Source organism: Alnus glutinosa, chromosome 3 (genome assembly GCF_958979055.1).
Source record: "Alnus glutinosa chromosome 3, dhAlnGlut1.1, whole genome shotgun sequence".
Classification (NCBI taxonomy): Eukaryota; Viridiplantae; Streptophyta; class Magnoliopsida; order Fagales; family Betulaceae; genus Alnus; species Alnus glutinosa.
In genome coordinates this window covers 1,063,610-1,081,340 of record NC_084888.1, presented here as the reverse complement: position 1 = coordinate 1,081,340, position 17,731 = coordinate 1,063,610, and the positions used below count along the sequence as shown (strand labels likewise).

The 17,731-nt window shown below is 37.0% G+C and overlaps 1 protein-coding gene across 2 annotated transcripts; it reads right to left on the bottom strand.

The window, feature by feature from the left end:
* Window positions 1-3,730: 3,730 nt before the first annotated feature.
* LOC133863584 (sugar transporter ERD6-like 6) lies at window positions 3,731-15,042 on the bottom strand. 2 transcript variants are annotated; one of them, XM_062299593.1, is made up of 18 exons: window positions 14,348-15,042; window positions 14,164-14,226; window positions 13,997-14,086; window positions 13,834-13,893; window positions 13,646-13,711; window positions 13,206-13,271; window positions 12,785-12,860; window positions 6,845-6,909; window positions 6,643-6,735; window positions 6,414-6,494; window positions 6,237-6,321; window positions 6,072-6,118; window positions 5,918-5,980; window positions 5,765-5,824; window positions 5,582-5,647; window positions 5,439-5,498; window positions 4,233-4,347; window positions 3,731-4,142 (listed from the first exon to the last, which is right to left on the bottom strand). In XM_062299593.1, the coding sequence occupies exons 1-18, from the start codon at window positions 14,555-14,557 to the stop codon at window positions 4,009-4,011; spliced, it is 1,500 nt and encodes a 499-aa protein (XP_062155577.1). In that variant the 5' UTR covers window positions 14,558-15,042; the 3' UTR covers window positions 3,731-4,008. The 2 variants fall into 2 exon arrangements, with proteins under 2 accessions (XP_062155577.1, XP_062155578.1); XM_062299594.1 differs by lacking the exon at window positions 5,582-5,647.
* Window positions 15,043-17,731: the final 2,689 nt, after the last annotated feature.

Below are 17,731 nucleotides of genomic sequence, written 5' to 3'. Positions count from 1 at the left end.
AACCCATAACGTGTATGCATTGCATGTACTGCATGTACACATTGCTAAACCCTAAGACCTAAAACTAAAACATAAACTATAAATTAAAACTAAATATAAACCCTAAATTTAAATCATGACACTAAGTATAAGTATATATACTATACTACCATAACCCTAAGTATATGTACTATATATTATTTTGTATTTAAATACACGTCCCGAAATGTATTTGCATGCATAAAAAAAAAAAAATATATATATATATATATATATATATATATATATATATATATATATATATAATTTAACCACATAAAAAAAAAATATAAACCCATGCAGCCTGAAATGTATATACCGTACATATAGCTAAATAAAAAATAAAAACTAAAACCTAACCATAAAATTAAACTCTAACCCTAAGTGCATAGACTATATATAGCTATAAACTACAATCCTAATTAATGGTACGTATTGTATATAGTCATAAACCCTAACCCTAATCCTCGTGATTTAATATATATATTTAAAAGTATACAATAATAACACATGAAAAATATATTGACATTATTATTCATAAAATGTAAAATCAATTAAATCATAACCCATAGCTTTAAGTGTATATATTATATATACCTATACAACATAAAACCCTAACCCTAAGTGTATATACTATATATAGCGATAAACCTTAACCCTAAGTATATACTATATATAGCTATAAACCCTAACCCTAAGTGTATATACTATATATAGCGATAAACCCTAACCCTAAGTATGTATACTATATATAGCTATAAATCATAAGTTTAAGTGTATATACTATATATATCAGTTTTATTTAATTTTGAACTGCTCATGATTTAATATATATATATATATATATATTTAAAAGTGTACAATAATGAAACGTGAAAAATATATTGACATTATTATTCATTAAACGTAAAATCAATTAAATTATAATTCATAGCCCTAAGTGTATATATTATATATACCTATAAACCCTAAAACCCAAACCGTAAGTGTATATACTATATATATCGATAAACCATAATCCTAAGTATATATACTATATATAGGTATAAACCCTAGCCCTAAGTGTATATACTATATATAGCTATAAACCCTAACCCTAAGGGTATGTACTATATATAGCCATAAACCCTAAATGTATATATGTACTATATGAGGGACTAAACTATAAGTATTTAATTCATTATGTAGCGCAGAATTCTAAAAATAATTGCAATTACTATATATAGCCATAAATAAAAAGGTTACTGTATATAATTTCTAAACCGTTTACATGCATGCATATCTATATATATAGTATTAATTATAGGTTTTTTAACTTTGTTATGTTTAAATTTTTTTTTTTTGTTTCTAAACGTAGATGGTGTACAAAACTGAACCCTAATTTGAACTATTTGGTTTAATTAGATATATAGCACCAAATTTGGTTAATTATGTATATAGTACAATATAGTATACTATATACATATAAATAAAGAACCTAAAAAGTATAAATTTCAAATATAAAATTTACATATAGCATATACTTTTCAAACTTAATTTTATGTGTATAAGTTATGTACACCGTATTTTCAAAGATTTGTATGATTAATAAGATAATGAGTTTAATTTTTTTTTTTAATTTTAAAAAATTAATACAACACTGATTTTTTTTTTAATGTTTATTTTGGCAAAAAATACCAATTTGCCACGTGTAAAAATACACGTGTGCAAGTGGACACGAGTATAAAATACTCGTGTCAAACTGGACACGTGTCTTAATACACGTGTGCAAGTGGACACGAGTATAAAATACTCGTGTCAAACTGGACACGTGTCTTATTACACGTGTCCAGTTCGACACGAGTATTTTATACTCGTGTCCAAATGGACACGTGTAATAAGACACGTGGCCAGTTTGACACGAGTATTTTATACTCGTGTCCACTTGCACACGCGTATAAAATACACGTGTCCAATTGGACACGTGTATTTCATACGCGTGTCCATTTTTGACGCTTGCACAATTTGACACGTGTCACTTGTGACACGTGTCAAATTTGACGCGTGTCTACAGTAACGGGTACTATAGACACGTGTCAAACTGCAGCGATTTTTGTAGTGACGGGCACCCAAGCTGCTGGACAGCAGCTGAACAGCAACTCCCAAGCTGCTGAACAGCAGCTGGACGCACTTGCACTTCACAACCTGCAGCACTTTGCACACGTGGACAGCACCAAGAGACAAGCCAAAAGCACTCCTCAAATTAAAACCTGGACAGCACTCCCCCAAAACCTGATCCAATGCAGCACTTGAAGACAAGAAACTAGCTGGCAGCAAGCTCTAGAACGTGGAGGACTTGTGGAGCTGCAGCACATCACTTTTCTTTTCTCCAAAGCAGGATCTCTCCTTCCCAAGCTGCTGGACAGCAGCATTGCATGCAGCACCGAATGGACAAAAAGCTGAACAGCACATGCACACTTTTCACTCTTGTCCCCCCATGACGTCTAGCACCAAATGGGGATGATATTATTGCATTCAAAAACCAGCAGCACGAGCGTGGGGGAGGGGAGAATTAAAAAGCACCATTTTAGCTCCAGATTTTAGAAGGACAGCAGCTTATTGGGAGAGGGACTTCAAATCCAAATTATCAAAGGATCTCCATGGGTGGCTAAATCTTTTTCTAGGGTTTTGATAAATCCTATCCAAGTATCAATGGCCTAATTGTGCTTTGTTCTTTGGGATATTTATTTTAAGCATCAATGATTGTATAACTATGACGATTACATTTTTGTAATTGGTTTTAATGATTAATGCAATCTTGATGAAATGTTTATCTTGTCTATGAGAAAGCTTTTTATTTTGATTGTGCCTGAATTATATTTATTGTTCAAACAATGATAAATGTAATGGTTATGCAATGGTATTATTTAAACATGCAACAAGAGATTTTGATAATTCATGCCTAGGATAGACAAGTCATGCTACACCCTAAACTAGTGTAATTTAGGTAGATTTGTGCTAATCCAATGATGAGCTACACTTAATCCTTGTTTGTTTTTAATCAAGTTAATGAATTTGATAGTCCATATTCTTTACAAAGATGGATTACACTTATTTATTAATGATGGTATTTTCTTGACAATTTGTTGTGTGCTTGACAACCACACATAAATAATATTAGGCCTAGAATGAATATCCCATATTATTATGATAGCCATTCTTACAAAGATAGCGGTATAATCAATTCCCTAGTTTTCATCTCATTAAGTTCAACTTTAATTTATTTTTCAGCATTTTATTTCCGTTATAGTTTATAAATTAAAAATCACAAAAACAACATTTTTCTAAGGGATAAATTAGGATTGATTTTATTAAAGCTTGATATACGCAAGCAATACAATCCCTGTGGATCGACACCCTCAATATAGACACTGTCTTGCAGTGACTCGTGCCATTGAAGTACAAAATGATCACATCAGGGAGGTTGGTGGGCAGTGGCTGTGTTTGAGTGATGGTTGTCATGGTGTTTGGTCTGCTGGTGTCGCACTGTGGTGGGTCGCCCCATTGTCGTGGGAAACAATCGGGTTAGTCTCTGATACCAAAACTGATGTGGGACAAACGCTGAGCACAACAATAAACTGTGAAATTTGGGATAAAAGAGGAGAAATAAGTTAAAAGAGGAGAGATATAAGATAGAGAAAAAAGCCTAGAAAGACAGATCGAAGAGAGGAGAAAAGAAAGAGAAAGAGAAAATCACTTTCTCATAATTATATTCAATCAAATTAAGTCAGTATAGGAGTACAATGCATGCGTAAATAGACTCGGACTAAACCCTAGGGCAACAACCATTTATTAACCTACATAAAATAATTTTATAAATTATGATGGAAAGACCACAAACATACCGTACGCGTAGGCATATGCATAATTTTACAGGCAGCCTAAAGAGTAATTATGGACACGATTTGTGTAACTGCACCTATACGTGATGCTTCCTGCATGATATTCACTTCAGAAACTGTGCCCAGACGAATACATGCTTGACCGCTGAATCTCTTCCATAGTTTTGCCTTTAGTTTCAGGAACCCAAAGTGTCACGAAGATAAGAGTAAAAGCAGAGACAGAGGCGTAAATTGTGAAGGTACCTATTGCAATGACGGAACTATATGAGTTAGATCATTGCAGATGCATGCACACATGCAGGAAAGCACACGCACACAGAGGTAGATGTATACCTCCACTGTTCCAACTCAAGAGTAAGTTTGCAGTCAATGTGACCACCCAGGTTGTCAGCCAATTTGCCGATGTTGCTATGCTGCCAGCAAGGACCTTAATATTCACCGGAAGTATCTGAAAATGTGCAATTTGTGTGCAAAAAGAAAACAAACAAACAAACAAAAAAATGAGCACTTCAAAATAATATTTACCCTACCCTCAAAAAAATTCTGAGCTCATAAATCTTAATGCATGTTTTAACCACTTAATTTATGAACACAAATATTAAAAACTGTCTTTATTTTTTCTTCTGACAGTGCAGAAAAATTAAAGTATTGAGTTCATGTGGATCTATTGTTTAAATGAAGGAGAATCTCCCTTTGCCCCTCGGGCTAGTTGAAAATACAAGGATCTCCCTCCCTGATAGAGGTTTCATATGAACATATACCACTAATTAATCATCATCTTCATCCACAATCCTCTACTCATCCATATCACAGAATTTCGTAAGTTCATCAAATATATAGACAGACATCATCAAGATGACCACGTGCAACATTCTGGGACCTTACATCTAACTGCAGAACAATCTCTGGCACCCATTGCAGAATTACAACCCCCACATCCAGGAACTACAACATTCCTCATACTTAACTCTGATAAAATTTCTGAGAATACTCCTTGTAATGTTCTCTTCAGATATCTTATTAAATACTTCAAATATTCAACTCAGCTCAACTGCACCTTAATCCCATGCCAAAACTCATACCTATATTGTAGTAGTCAATGATCAACAAACATTAAAGCTCTACCAAACTCACACCGCGATGGTCAAGTATCCGATTCCCAACATATACAAAATATTCTTAATCAAGCTTAAGCTAAATTTAGTCCTTAAGAGGGAGAATTTAAGATTCTGTTCCAATATGATCACCAAGGTTCACCACTAAAGAAAACAATAACTTTGAGTAGGTGGTATGATTCCACAATGTAGTGGGGTTTCTAAAGGAGATTTTAGTACTTTTTAATTTTAACACCATACTGGTGGAGCATAGGCTGTCTGACATCAGACTATGACTAGAAATTATCACCAGAACAAATGAAAACTTGACCAACTAAAAGTACTTCACCAAATTGTTTAGATCTTATGCACCAGACATGAAGAAAAGAAAAGAAAAATATATATATCTTCCTGATGATGCTAAAATGCAGGTAATATTGCATACCTCTGACATTATAACCCAAGCAAGAGGTCCAATTCCCACAGAGAATGTAATCACTAACAACTGTATGGAGAATTGGTCAGACTTGGAAATCAATTAAAACAAGAGTTCAAACTATACATAACAATGTATACGAGAAACCATACCACAAGCCCCACGACTGACAGTAAAGCAAACATGGTATATAAATTAGAATCTTCTGATACAACGCCCTGGTGAAGGTGAATGAGAACAAATTCAAACATGATAGGCAAATGTCATACCCGATTTATAAGCTCCAGATCCAATGAGAAGATTTTACATATTATACTAAATAAAAAATTACCTACCTCTAGATAAAAAGCAATTGCAACAAGGAAGAGGCTAAGAGTCATTCCAGACGATGATACCTACACAAGTGATTTCAGATTTTGTTCAATTATGTATGTCCACAAATAAACATTTTGAGAGGGAAAAAAAATTAAAAATTTGTTCTGACGCACAATAAGAAGCAGCCTGCGCCCAGCTTTGTCCGCCAACCAAGTAGAGATCCCAGTACCAATAACCTATTGAAAATAACTCTAATAAGAACCTTTGGGACGTTAGGATATCTACAGGAAGCAGCACAAAAATTGTATGTATCAGGGCATCTTTTACCTGAACAACACCAAGTCCAAAAGTTGCTGCATTACTTGATGATACCCCTACAAATGTATCGTACCCAAATCCATGTAATATAGAAAACCACCAGACTCTTCTTCTAAAGCTTTAACTATTAATTATACGATAACAGTTCAAAGCCCAAAGAGATGTTGGTTTAACCTGCAGTTTCAAAGATGCTACTTGAATAGAATAAAACGCCGTTGATACCACTAAATTGCCGGAGCACAAGCAATCCAATCCCTATCTGCAGAATATGATAGCAACCTATCAGAAGCGGATAAAAATTCAACAATATAGAAAACAATAATTAATCCTAAATTTCAAAACCTATTGTACCGTTAAAGGAAACCAATTTCTCTTTCTCTTGAGATCTGAAAACTTTATTGTAGTTCCTTTGCTTGTTGATGCTACAGATCTCTGTCAAATTACATAAATAATAAATGATGAAAATGTTAAGAAAAGAGTCAAGATAATGTAATCGTGCAATAAGCTTATCATCCAGAACTTCATGGTGCACTAAGTTTGTAGATGACATGAATTTCTTGACTCGTAGAACATTCATTACCTTGATTTCATTCACTTCAATTGAAATGTCTGTACCGAAACCCCGTAACACTTGCAATGAGGCTTCAAAATCTTCTGTCCTCCCCATTCTGGCCTAATTCCCCCAACCCAAAGCAAAAAGGAAAAGATAATATCAAAATCCAATCAATACAATATTTATAATATGCATCCAATCAATACAGTATTTATAATATGCTTCTTACCAGCCATCGAGGAGATTCTGGTATGAAAAGTAAACCAGGTGTCAATACTGCACATGGCAAAATTCCTGCAATAATGTGTAAATGATCCCTTAAATTCAATCCATGTATTTTTTTTTTAACATAATTCAATCCATGTATTGATCTACGTATTCCATTGGTAATTAATGTTATATACAAAACTTTGTCATATATGAACTTTGATGCAGGAGGAAATCAGACACAACTGTAGAATTAATTGGTCTATTAATGTAAGAAAAAATCAGACACAAATATAGAATTAATTGGTCTATGATGTGTCGATGAGATTTGTTTGGCTTAAGCAAGAAAGGAAATGGTCAACTATTCAAGAAGGAAAAAAGAGACTATCGACAAATCTCTTGATTCATCTTTTAACGAATTCCTATATTTATATTTATTTTGCCGTCAAGTAATATTATAGTTATTATATTTTTCCTAATATGGTAATTCTTTGGCACCAAGTATTTCCCATGAATTTCGAGATATTCTTTGGCACAAAATATTTTCATAATATGCTTATTTGTATTTATTTCAAGTCTTAGGAGATTTTATTTCCTTTAATAGTCATTAGGGATTTATTATAAATAGGGACATTTGTAATAGAATAATCAATGAATTGAATATTGATATTTTCTCAGAGTTTCTCTCTGTATTTTGGGATAATTTATCTGTCTTCTTCCTTGCAAACTGCCTGTTAAATAGCATGCAGAATAATCGCTATTCTATCCGGCGTCAAACTTGTGATAAGAAGCTGGTGCTTTAAGAGTTTGATATTTGCCCATTTTTTTAATTTGTTTTTTTGTAAGCAATTTATATAGTTTAAAGCATAAAGCGCCCCTAGGTATACATGAAGTATCCAGAAAAAAAAAAATAAAAAAATAAAAAAAATTAGCTAGAAGGGAGAGGAAATAACATGAAAATTATGATAATTAATCACCAAAGGAGAAACAAAAGTAGCTGTCCAAAGATACATAGTATAAAAAAAAAATAAAGTTTTAATCTCCTTCAAAGTCCTCTCACGGCCCTCAAAACTTATGTCAGTAATTTCCCTCCAAAACACCACAACATACGCAGAGGCACCATCTTCTACCCAAGAACATTTTGAGCACTGTCAACAGTCCACCAACTGTCATATAAGTCAACTCCTCATTTCACTACAAAAAAAAAAAACAAAAAAAAAAAAAAACAAATTTTGGATGGTTTTTTTTCTAGACGGTTTTTAAAACTGTCTAGAATTAAATTTTTAAAGACGGTTTTTTGAAAATCGTCCGTAAAAAAATAAATTACGACTGTTTTAAAAAAACCGTTTGTAAATTTACAGACGGTTTTATTTAAACCCATCTAAAAATTCTTTTGCAGTCGGTTTAATTGGAACCGTCTGCAAAATTGCAGATGGTTTCAATTAAACCGACTGCAATTTTACAGACGGTTTCAATGAAACCGTCTGCAATTTCATTTTTAAAAATATGGAGTTCCGCACTACTCTTACTTTAAACCGTCTGCAAAATTGCAGATGGTTTCAATTAAACCGACTGCAATTTTACAGACGGTTTCAATGAAACCGTCTGCAATTTCATTTTTAAAAATATGGAGTTCCGCACTACTCCTACTGAAAATACTACTCATCCGTAGTCCATGTCATCGATCCACACCTCAAAATAAACCCCACATCTCGACCGTCTTTCATTTATATCAACGACTCATAACACCAGTACCCACAATGTTTTTAAATCCCTCTTGGCCAAGATCTTGCCAAGATCAGGCAAGCCGGGCGCGCAGGTATCATTCTTCTTCTTCTCTCTCTGGCCAACAACTGGAGACAGGCGGCAGGATCTGGACTGAATGGCCGGATCGGGATGACAGGAACGGAATGGCGGCAGAGAGTGCCGGATCTGTCAAACCCACGCTGGTGTGTGTGGGTTTCTGGTGGATCTGGCGATGTTGTCGGGGTTTCCGGGCTGATTCGGCCGAAACCGACTCTGGGTCGTTGTGGGTTGGAGCTGATGGGTTGGTGATTGGGGTGGGTTTTGGTGATTGTTATGGGTTGGAGCTGACGGGTTCATCTCTTACCGTGTATTTGAGTGAAAGGATTTATTTCTTAACTGTGTGTTAGAGTGAGAGGAGGGATCGACCCCTTGAAGTGTAAAATTGTTATTTTCATTGTTATTTATCATCATGTCAATTAAAATTTATTTCTCAGATTTTCAGGCTTATAACATAGCGAAATCACCAGATTTCTTTGGAGTAGCCACCGAGCACCATTAATGGCCAACCGTCGCTGATGGGACTAAGGAAAGAAACATGGGTCGCCTGCCAGGAAAGGAAGTATTCTTTTTTTTTTTCTTTTTTTTTTTTTTTATGAATAGGAAAGGAAAGGAAGTATTCGATCCAGGAGGAGGATTGAAGGGTAGATTTGCACGAAGATTGGACCAAGAATTTCCAACAGGGCAATTTCAGGGGATATCAATCACGTTTAGGAGGATAGATGATGTCAAACGGCCGGTTGAGCATGTGGAAAAACCTGACTTGCAGGGGATTCAACCTTTGCCCTATGGAGTGGACAATGGAGGAAGGATAAATGCTTCAAAACCTGAACGCTATATGAAGAATAAGCCTTTTAAAAGAGTGGTTAACGAGGAAGCTAGCGGATATGCCGAGGGAAGCGACACCTATATAGCTATAACTGCAGCAGCTGTCATGGCAGGAGCTCTAGGTGGTGTTCAGGCTGTATATGCTGAGGCGTTGGAAGAAGAATGCAGGGAATTAACAACTGTTGCTAAGGAGTGCAAGATTAAAAAGGAGCGTGAGAAGGATCATGGGATATCTGTCGGTGGGTTGGATGTACCTACTATACAAGTGTTGTCCTCTTGGTCTGGTCTGAGCCACATGGGTCTCCTTGTCACCTTGGATATATCAAAAGCATATTTATCCTTTATTAGTGGTGATTTTGGAAGATACCCAAAAAGCCCAATATTACAAGCATTCTTTACGGGTATAAATTCGTGGGGAAAGGAATACCTTCAAAAAAAAAAAGGACCTCTCAAGCCAGTAAAGTCTTTTGCAGGTGCGCCACTCAACGTCATTGAAGATGAGACTCCTCCACGTTCTACTATTCTTAAAAAGGAGTTCGGACATGTAATTCTTGCTTGGATTGCATTCTTTCCACAAAAATTCAGTTTCCTCATGCTGGTCCTATATGTTCTACTGCAAATGGATGTCCTTACAACCTCGGGTGGTGATTACCTTGGGAGGCTGATGTTTGCTAATTCTGGGTTGCAAAAGTACTCGTTTGCAAATCTTAAATTCCAGACCTTGTGGGCAAGGTCTTCTGAAGAAGGGGAGTATGTTATGAGCCTACCAAGAGAGGTGAGGAAAGAAGCAACTAGAAGCTGGAAAGAAGGAGAAGGAAAGGAAGCAAGCGTGAAAGAAGGAACCAACAGCATGATAATGGGAGACGTGAGTGAGCTGCATTATGTTAGAGTTAGTGGGTAAAGCTATGGTCGTGAGCCATGTCCTTTATGTTAGTAGTGGGTAAGTTATGGGTAGTTTAGTAGTTATTATGGAATGGGTTAGTGGGTAGTTAGTTAATTTAGCTTAACTTTTGTATTTAAATTCAGCTTTGATGATCAATGAAAGGTAACCAAAAAAACCATCCAAGGTTCATCTCTTACCGTGTGTTTGAGTGAAATGACTTATCTTTTAACCGTGTGTTAGAGTGAGAGGAGGGATCGACCCCTTGAAGTGTAAAATTGTTATTTTCATTGTTATTTATCATCATGTCAATTACAATTTATTTCTCAGATTTTCAGGCTTATAACACAGCAAAATCACTAGATTTCTTTGGAGTAGCCACCGAGCACCATTAATGGCCAACTGTTGCTGGTAAACACAACAGAACTACCGGAAGGACCGCCACACCCCTAAGGATGCCACAAAAAACCACATACGTCGTTAGAGAGAGGCTAATCTTGCTGAAAACGACGACCACCATGAAAGCATCTACCGATGCCACCCACCAAAAACCACAAAAATCATGAAAAGGCACCGAAACAACCAGACTCAACCCAACAGATACTGCCAAATTGTAGAACCCTCCAGAAATCGCACCCAGAATCAACACAGAACGACACCAATACCCTCAACACCCAGAAAATTGAAAAACTAGAACCCTAATTTAGATGGCTTTGATTCCATGTCAAATTGGATTGAATAATAACTGGAATAGTAGCAAAAGCAAGAGAGAGAAAAGAAACAGAGAATTGACGTGGTTTAGTCTATAACCTACGTCCATAGGTTGAAGTCCAAATGGCTACATTGTGCTCTTATTCAACTTCCATATCTATAATACAAAAGTCCCTATTTATAGGGTTTATGATAAATACTAATATGGTAATCAAATCCCCATGATTTGATTACAATTAACTCATAAATAGAGAATATTACCATATCAACCAAATAAGGAATATACGGAAAATATTATATATTTTTCATATATTCTAACAGTAAGGATCTTACTTAGGGCTATCGACCAAGCAAAAAAAGTTCCATTTAAAGGAACCTTAATCCGCCAAACACTCATTCAAGGAAAATGAGAGTTATCATTGCGACCCAAGACACTGTAGTAGGATCTAACAACGGACAAACCTTTTTTGGAGGGAACCCACAAAAGTTTGTCTTCACAAACCTGTTTAACTCTACCTGTATACAATACCCTGAAGAACGAGGTAAAGACATCCACCTCTTAGTCATGAGCCATTCTAACAAAGCTTACATTCTATTGATAGGAACCGCCTGAAATCTTCAAATGAGTTGCAACAGAAACATCATCTGCACAAGTGATGCCATATAAATCTAGAAAGACTTCCTTAATGGCCAAATTCCGGCGCCACTGATCATGTCATAAACTAATTTTGGAACTATATTCCACTTCAAATCTAGTATGGCTGGAGAACTTCTCCAACCCCTCCTATTATTATTGCATAAACTCAATCCATACGTCCCAAGAGGCTCATTAGAACACCACCCCACCCCCACGAACTATCAAATTTAGAGTCCATCACAACTTTCCATAAACCCTCTTTCTCATGCACATAGCACCAAAGCCATTTCCTTAATAGAACACGATTAAATAACAGCAAGTTTCGGACCACCGATCCTCCCTCCATGATTGGAAAACAAACCTTGAACCAGCTTACAAGATGATATTTAAACCCCTTAAATAGCCCAACCCATGTTGAAACTTCTCAATATGGTAAGCAACACCTGCAAGGATAGGAAAAAGGGAAATGTAGTGCATAGGGAAATGCTTCCAATTCACATCCTCCATGAGAGTAGTAGCTCGTTTGGCAAATTGGTTGGAAACCGAAAAACTGTTTCCAAATCAACTACCAAACAGGCCCTAGATCTCTCTAACTCTCTTACTACTTCTTCCTTCCTGCTCTCCTCGTCCTAATGTCCTCTCTTCTTCAATGGTATCAAAAGCACATGCCTCTTCCAAAAGGATCTTTTCCTCCTCTTTAACAGGTAATCTCTTTACGCATGATGATATATCTCCTCCCCTAATATTTCTTTATTTTCTCAATTAGAAAACTGATGAGTATTTTGTGAGCTTTATGTGCAAGCGTGCACTCAATCTTGAAAATATATTTTTCAAACTTGTTCAAGTACTCAAAGGTTATAAATAATTTGAGAAATGTTACTTCCTTACGTAACACTAAAAATCATCATTAGATTTAGGATAAATCACCATTGAAATTTAAATTTAATACTTATTTTCTTTTTCACGTTTGGGAATGTGCACTTGAAAGTGTGGGGATAAGATCATAAGAGTGTGTACATGTAGCATTTCTCAAATAATTTTACTGGCCAAATAACAGTTAGTGCTTATCTTTCAAATGTGAAAATGCCATTCTAAGGGCTTACCTAAAATTGCAAGCACTCTCCAGTTGACAAACATCCCCAAAAGATAAGCAAGCATTGTTCCAATTGTCACTGAGAGCTATACAAAAACCAAATTGATTTACTTTGATACATCATTAAATATGGATACTAGTAACAAAAAGATCATATCCATTTCAAATGAAATGGAGAAGAACTGGTTAGACCATTTAGAGGGGTAAAATTGTTTAAAAAAATCAAATAACCACTTTATCTCTCTAAATGTACTAACAGACTCCTCTCCATTTTCTTTGAAGATCTGTTTTGTGCTAACGATGACTGAATTTTTATTTTATTTTATTTTTTGTCTCTCTAATTAATGAGAAGAAAAAGGTTAAAAAGAGAATTTATCATTACTCTTTATCAGAATGGAAAACACTTTATAAAAAATCTCAGCTATATATACCTGGTTCACAGATCCAAGGCTTCCCCTCGTGTTTTGAGGTGAAATCTCAGCTATATATACTGGTACCTAAACTTAAATTGAATTATAAAAAATTTAAATTCATGAAAAAATTATAAAAAAATATGAATATTTTAGCCACGTGTAATTTGTACAAGTGGCCATGTGGCCACGCGTAATTAATACGTGTGACCACATGGCCACGTGGAATAATTACACGTGGCCATATGACCACTTGTACAAATTACACAGGGCCAAATACTTACCTTGGCTTTTCTCCTACATATAGTAACGTGTTTTGAAAGACACGTTGCTATATGGCCATGTGGCTACAGTAACTGCTATTGTAGCCACGTGGTGAATCCCCTGTTTTTCTGTAGTGATCATTTATAAATTAGTGCCGCTGATGCCTGATATAAAGAAATGAGATGTTTCAATGTTACCGTGTAAGATATTATACCAACGCCAAATCCTCCCAACAACCTTCCCACGTATAAAAGTGACGAATCCTACAAAGAGCAGTAGAAACTAAATGCAATTTGATTTACGTAAAAAATAATAATAATAATAATAATAATTGTAATCTGACGAGCTTGCAAAGAAGGAAATCAAATTATCTGTGCTCACGTACTGGGGCAAACGATATTGCTAGCCATCCAATTATATTAGGAATTGCAGCGATCACAAGGGACTGCAAGTAAGCAAAACAAAGCAACATTCAGGTACTCTTAGTTGGAACATTCTCCAAATCAGCTAAATAAATGTTGCAAATAATCAAATCCCTCTAAGCATACCCCTTTGCGCCCAAAGTAATCTGCAATGTGACCACTCGCAATCGCCCCAACCATTGCACCCACATTCACTATAGACCCAAATAGAGAGAACTGTCTTACAAACAAATAGTGTTAATCAAAGATTGAGAAAACAATTATGGTACAACAATTAGAATCAGAAGCCACACCTGTGAGAGGGAAAGTTCCAAGTCGTCAATCATTTCAGCTTGCGTAGGGGCCGTATACCCACACTGTAAATTTGAAAAATACAAACCAAAAACAAAGCATCAGAATGAAATTTGACTGAGCAACTGATTTTGTAAAGGGAAATGGTGATTGAGATGAAAGTAAGAGAGGAAACGGTGGGGTTACGGTGAAGCCGAATTGGATGGGGCCCAGGGCGACGATGAGGACGCAGAGCACGACGGAGACGGAGCGGTCGCGGATGGTCTGGGCCGAGGGGCCCATGATGCTGGCCTGCCTCGAGCTCATGATGCTGGACTGGCCCGAGCCCATTCTATACCAGCTCCCCGTGTGTAGGAGCGGCTTATTCAGCTCCTCGGATTCGTCCCTGAAACTCATTGCCACCTCACCTGTCTACGCTAAATCCAGATGGTCCTGGGAGTCGTACCTGTACTTGTTTGTTGAAATGTCACAGAGAAAGGAAGCAGAACAATCAAGAACTATCCACTACTCGAATTGTGAAATCATGCGTGGTGGCAGGCGGCAGGGGCTTTAAACCGGGATTGGAACACAAACTGCATGAGGCTTATCACTTACCCGTCGCAAAAATTGGCTATTCACCTTTAATGGGAGCCTTACACTCCCAACGACCACATTTTCTCCCCATCCTCTCCCACCACATACAATTTCAAAGTATTCCCCATCGTTCTCGTCATGGATAACCCTTACTCTTAACACTAACAGAGAGTTGTAATATATTTACTTTTTGTAAACTCTGTTTTCATTCAATGCAATTGAGCCACAGATTCAATCCGACAAATTCTGTTTCATCTGGTTTTTTTTTTTCTTTTACTTTGCATTTCAGATAGTATTGCAAAAAATGAATTAAAAGAAAGACTAAAAAAATAATATTTAAATAAAAATAAAGATCTATTAAAATGTGTATAGATAAAAGAGTAGCTGCTAGAGTCTGTAACCACTGCTGACCATTAAAAGCCAGGAAACTGACACAATACAATATATGTGTATAAGATAAGTTGCCTGAAATTTGCAGTAATTCGAGTAACCTAATAGTTTCTTGATATGCATGTAGAAACGTTTCTAAAAGAAGAAGAAAGAAAGCCGGAAACAGAGTGAAGCAGAGAGAATGAGAATGGGATGAAAGTACATTTTGTTACTCTATTTAATACAAGAGGAAAAACAAATGATGAACACGTGTGTCTACAAGACTTACAAACTCAACTGACTAACTAATTAACTAAATTAAAATATTTCAAGTATGCTAACATACTCGTAGCTAGCCTTCCTCTAAGGTTTCTCTAAACCCTAGACGTGAAGTCGTGGTTAATCCTTATTTTCGATTTCCTTTTTAGCCCATCTTTCTCTGCTTTGTCTTCTTCCTGTTGGTTGTCAATCTTTGTTGGCTATTGCTATTTTTCTCTGGTGATACGATGGAGGAAGAGTTAGCTCGTATGTGGGGCAACCTTGCCCTTAATGAGGAGGAAAATGAAGGAATTTCAGTGGCCTCAGAGGAGTTAGATTATATGATTGGTAGGGGATCTTTGTGCTTGATTGGTAAGGTGCTGGTTGATCGTTTTGTTCCCAAAGATTCTATTAGAAGCCCTTTGATGAGAGCCTGGAATCCTGTGGGGGAAGTGTCTTTTAAGATCATTGGTGGAAATATGTTTGTTGCTGATTTTGAGTTGGCGGAGGACAAGGGTAGAGTCCTGGAGGGGCGACCTTGGTTGGTGGATGGTTCTTTAGTTTCCCTGCTGGAATTTGATGGTTTAACTCCCCCAGTTAAGATGAGCTTTGATAAGTCTCCACTCTGGATCCATATGTACCACCTTCCTCTTGCATGTATGGATAGAAGGTTTGGTCTTAAGATTGGAGCTTCTGTAGGGGAGGTTATGGAGTTAGATGTGGATGATAATGAACCTGGGTGGGGTACTTTTTTACGAGCTAGAATTTGTGTTGATATTACTAAACCTTTACCCAGAGGGCGGTTTCTGCACTTAGATAATCAGTCTCTGTGGATTGCTTTCAAATACGAGAAATTACCAAAGTTTTGTTTTAAGTGCGGACGAATCATTCATGGCAAACAAGGATGTCTTAAAGCTGGTAATAGCAAGCAACTGTTCGCAGGGGAAAATTCTCAATATGGCCCGTGGTTAAAAGTGAGCTTTCCACCAAGGAAAGGTAAAAACTTTCATAAAATGAATGATCTTCCAAGTGCAGATTTCTCAGGAAGTCATTGTAGTGATGATTCTCCACAGATTCATTTTGGGCAGATGGTCCATGAACGTGCTATGGATAGCACAGTTCCGAGCAAGGATGGAGATAAGGGCATTTTGGGTAATGAACTGGAGAGTCATATAGTACAAGGTCCAAGGCTCGAGATGGCAATCGATTGTGACAAGGGTGATCAGTTTCTTGATAGCCGAGCAGTGTGTGTGGAAGATTTAGTAAGGGGGACGGGTTTCCTACCAAATCAGTCTACTTCTTTTCTGAACACTGAGGAGTTTGACTTACAGATGGTGCCTATGAGGTTGACTAAGGACTAATAGGGGTCTAAGAGTGGGATGGATGAACAACAGAGTGAGGATCTTTTAGGTGGAAAGGTCCAGAGAGGAGAGAAGCGGACTCAGCTCGGTAATCAATTTGTCGTAAAGGGAGATTGTGGGCCTGAGGAGAAATTAGCCCAAAAGCCAATGGATCAAGGGGACCCTGACCAAAGTGGTATGGTGTCGAATGTTCTAAAGGAGGTTGACAAGTGCTCCGACCCGTTTTGTAATGAAGCCACTAGTTTTTCGAGTTCTAAACAATTGTCTCAAGAGGATGTCAATCTTCCAGTGTCTTCTGATTATTCCGGGGAGAGGGATATTAGAAGTGATGCCCTTAAGAAGAGGAAAACTAGAAGAGGTCCAACGCTGGTCACTGATACAATTGAGAGGAGAGGAACTGGTGTGAAGCGGAAGCTAATAGAGGGAAGTGAGGTAGAGGTCGAGCTCAGTTCAAAAAAGGGTAGATGGGCTTCGGAGGATGAGGAGATCCAACAACCTGAAGGGGCGGAGGCTGGTTTCCAGCCCCGCCTGTCACCACGATTATCCTAAGTTGGAACTGCCGGGGGCTGGGGAACCCCCGGACAGTTCAATTTCTTCGCCGATTGGTGAAGAAAAAGAAGCCCCAACTGGTTTTCCTTATGGAAACCAGAATGCAACAGAATAAGGCAGATCGGGTAAGAATTAAGTTGGGTTTTGACAATTGTTTTGTGGTTAATAGCAAAGGTAAGAGTGGTGGTCTGATGCTTCTATGGAACTCAAGCTGTGGGGTGGAGATCCAGAACTATAGCAGAAGACATGTTAATGCAGTAGTCCAAAGATCTCCGGATGATTTGAAATGGAAATTTACGGGTTTCTATGGCCATCCGGAGGCTAGCAGAAGATCTAAATCATGGTCTTTGCTTAGACATTTAGCTTCCCTTTCCCCAGGACCATGGTTATGTCTAGGGGATTTTAATGAGATAGTTTGTATGGGGGAAAAAACTAGCAAGGCAGCAAGATCTTATTCTCA

Bases quoted from the DNA above. Each gene is read 5' to 3' on its own strand.
- LOC133863584 (XM_062299593.1), bottom strand. From the start codon at position 14,557: ATGAGTTTCAGGGACGAATCCGAGGAGCTGAATAAGCCGCTCCTACAC. The intron at 5,825-5,917 runs GTGCGTCAGAAC...TCACTTGTGTAG, and splicing joins GGCGCAGGCTGCTTCTTATT to GTATCATCGTCTGGAATGAC. The intron at 4,143-4,232 runs GTATACATCTAC...TCATTGCAATAG, and splicing joins CTTGAGTTGGAACAGTGGAG to GTACCTTCACAATTTACGCC.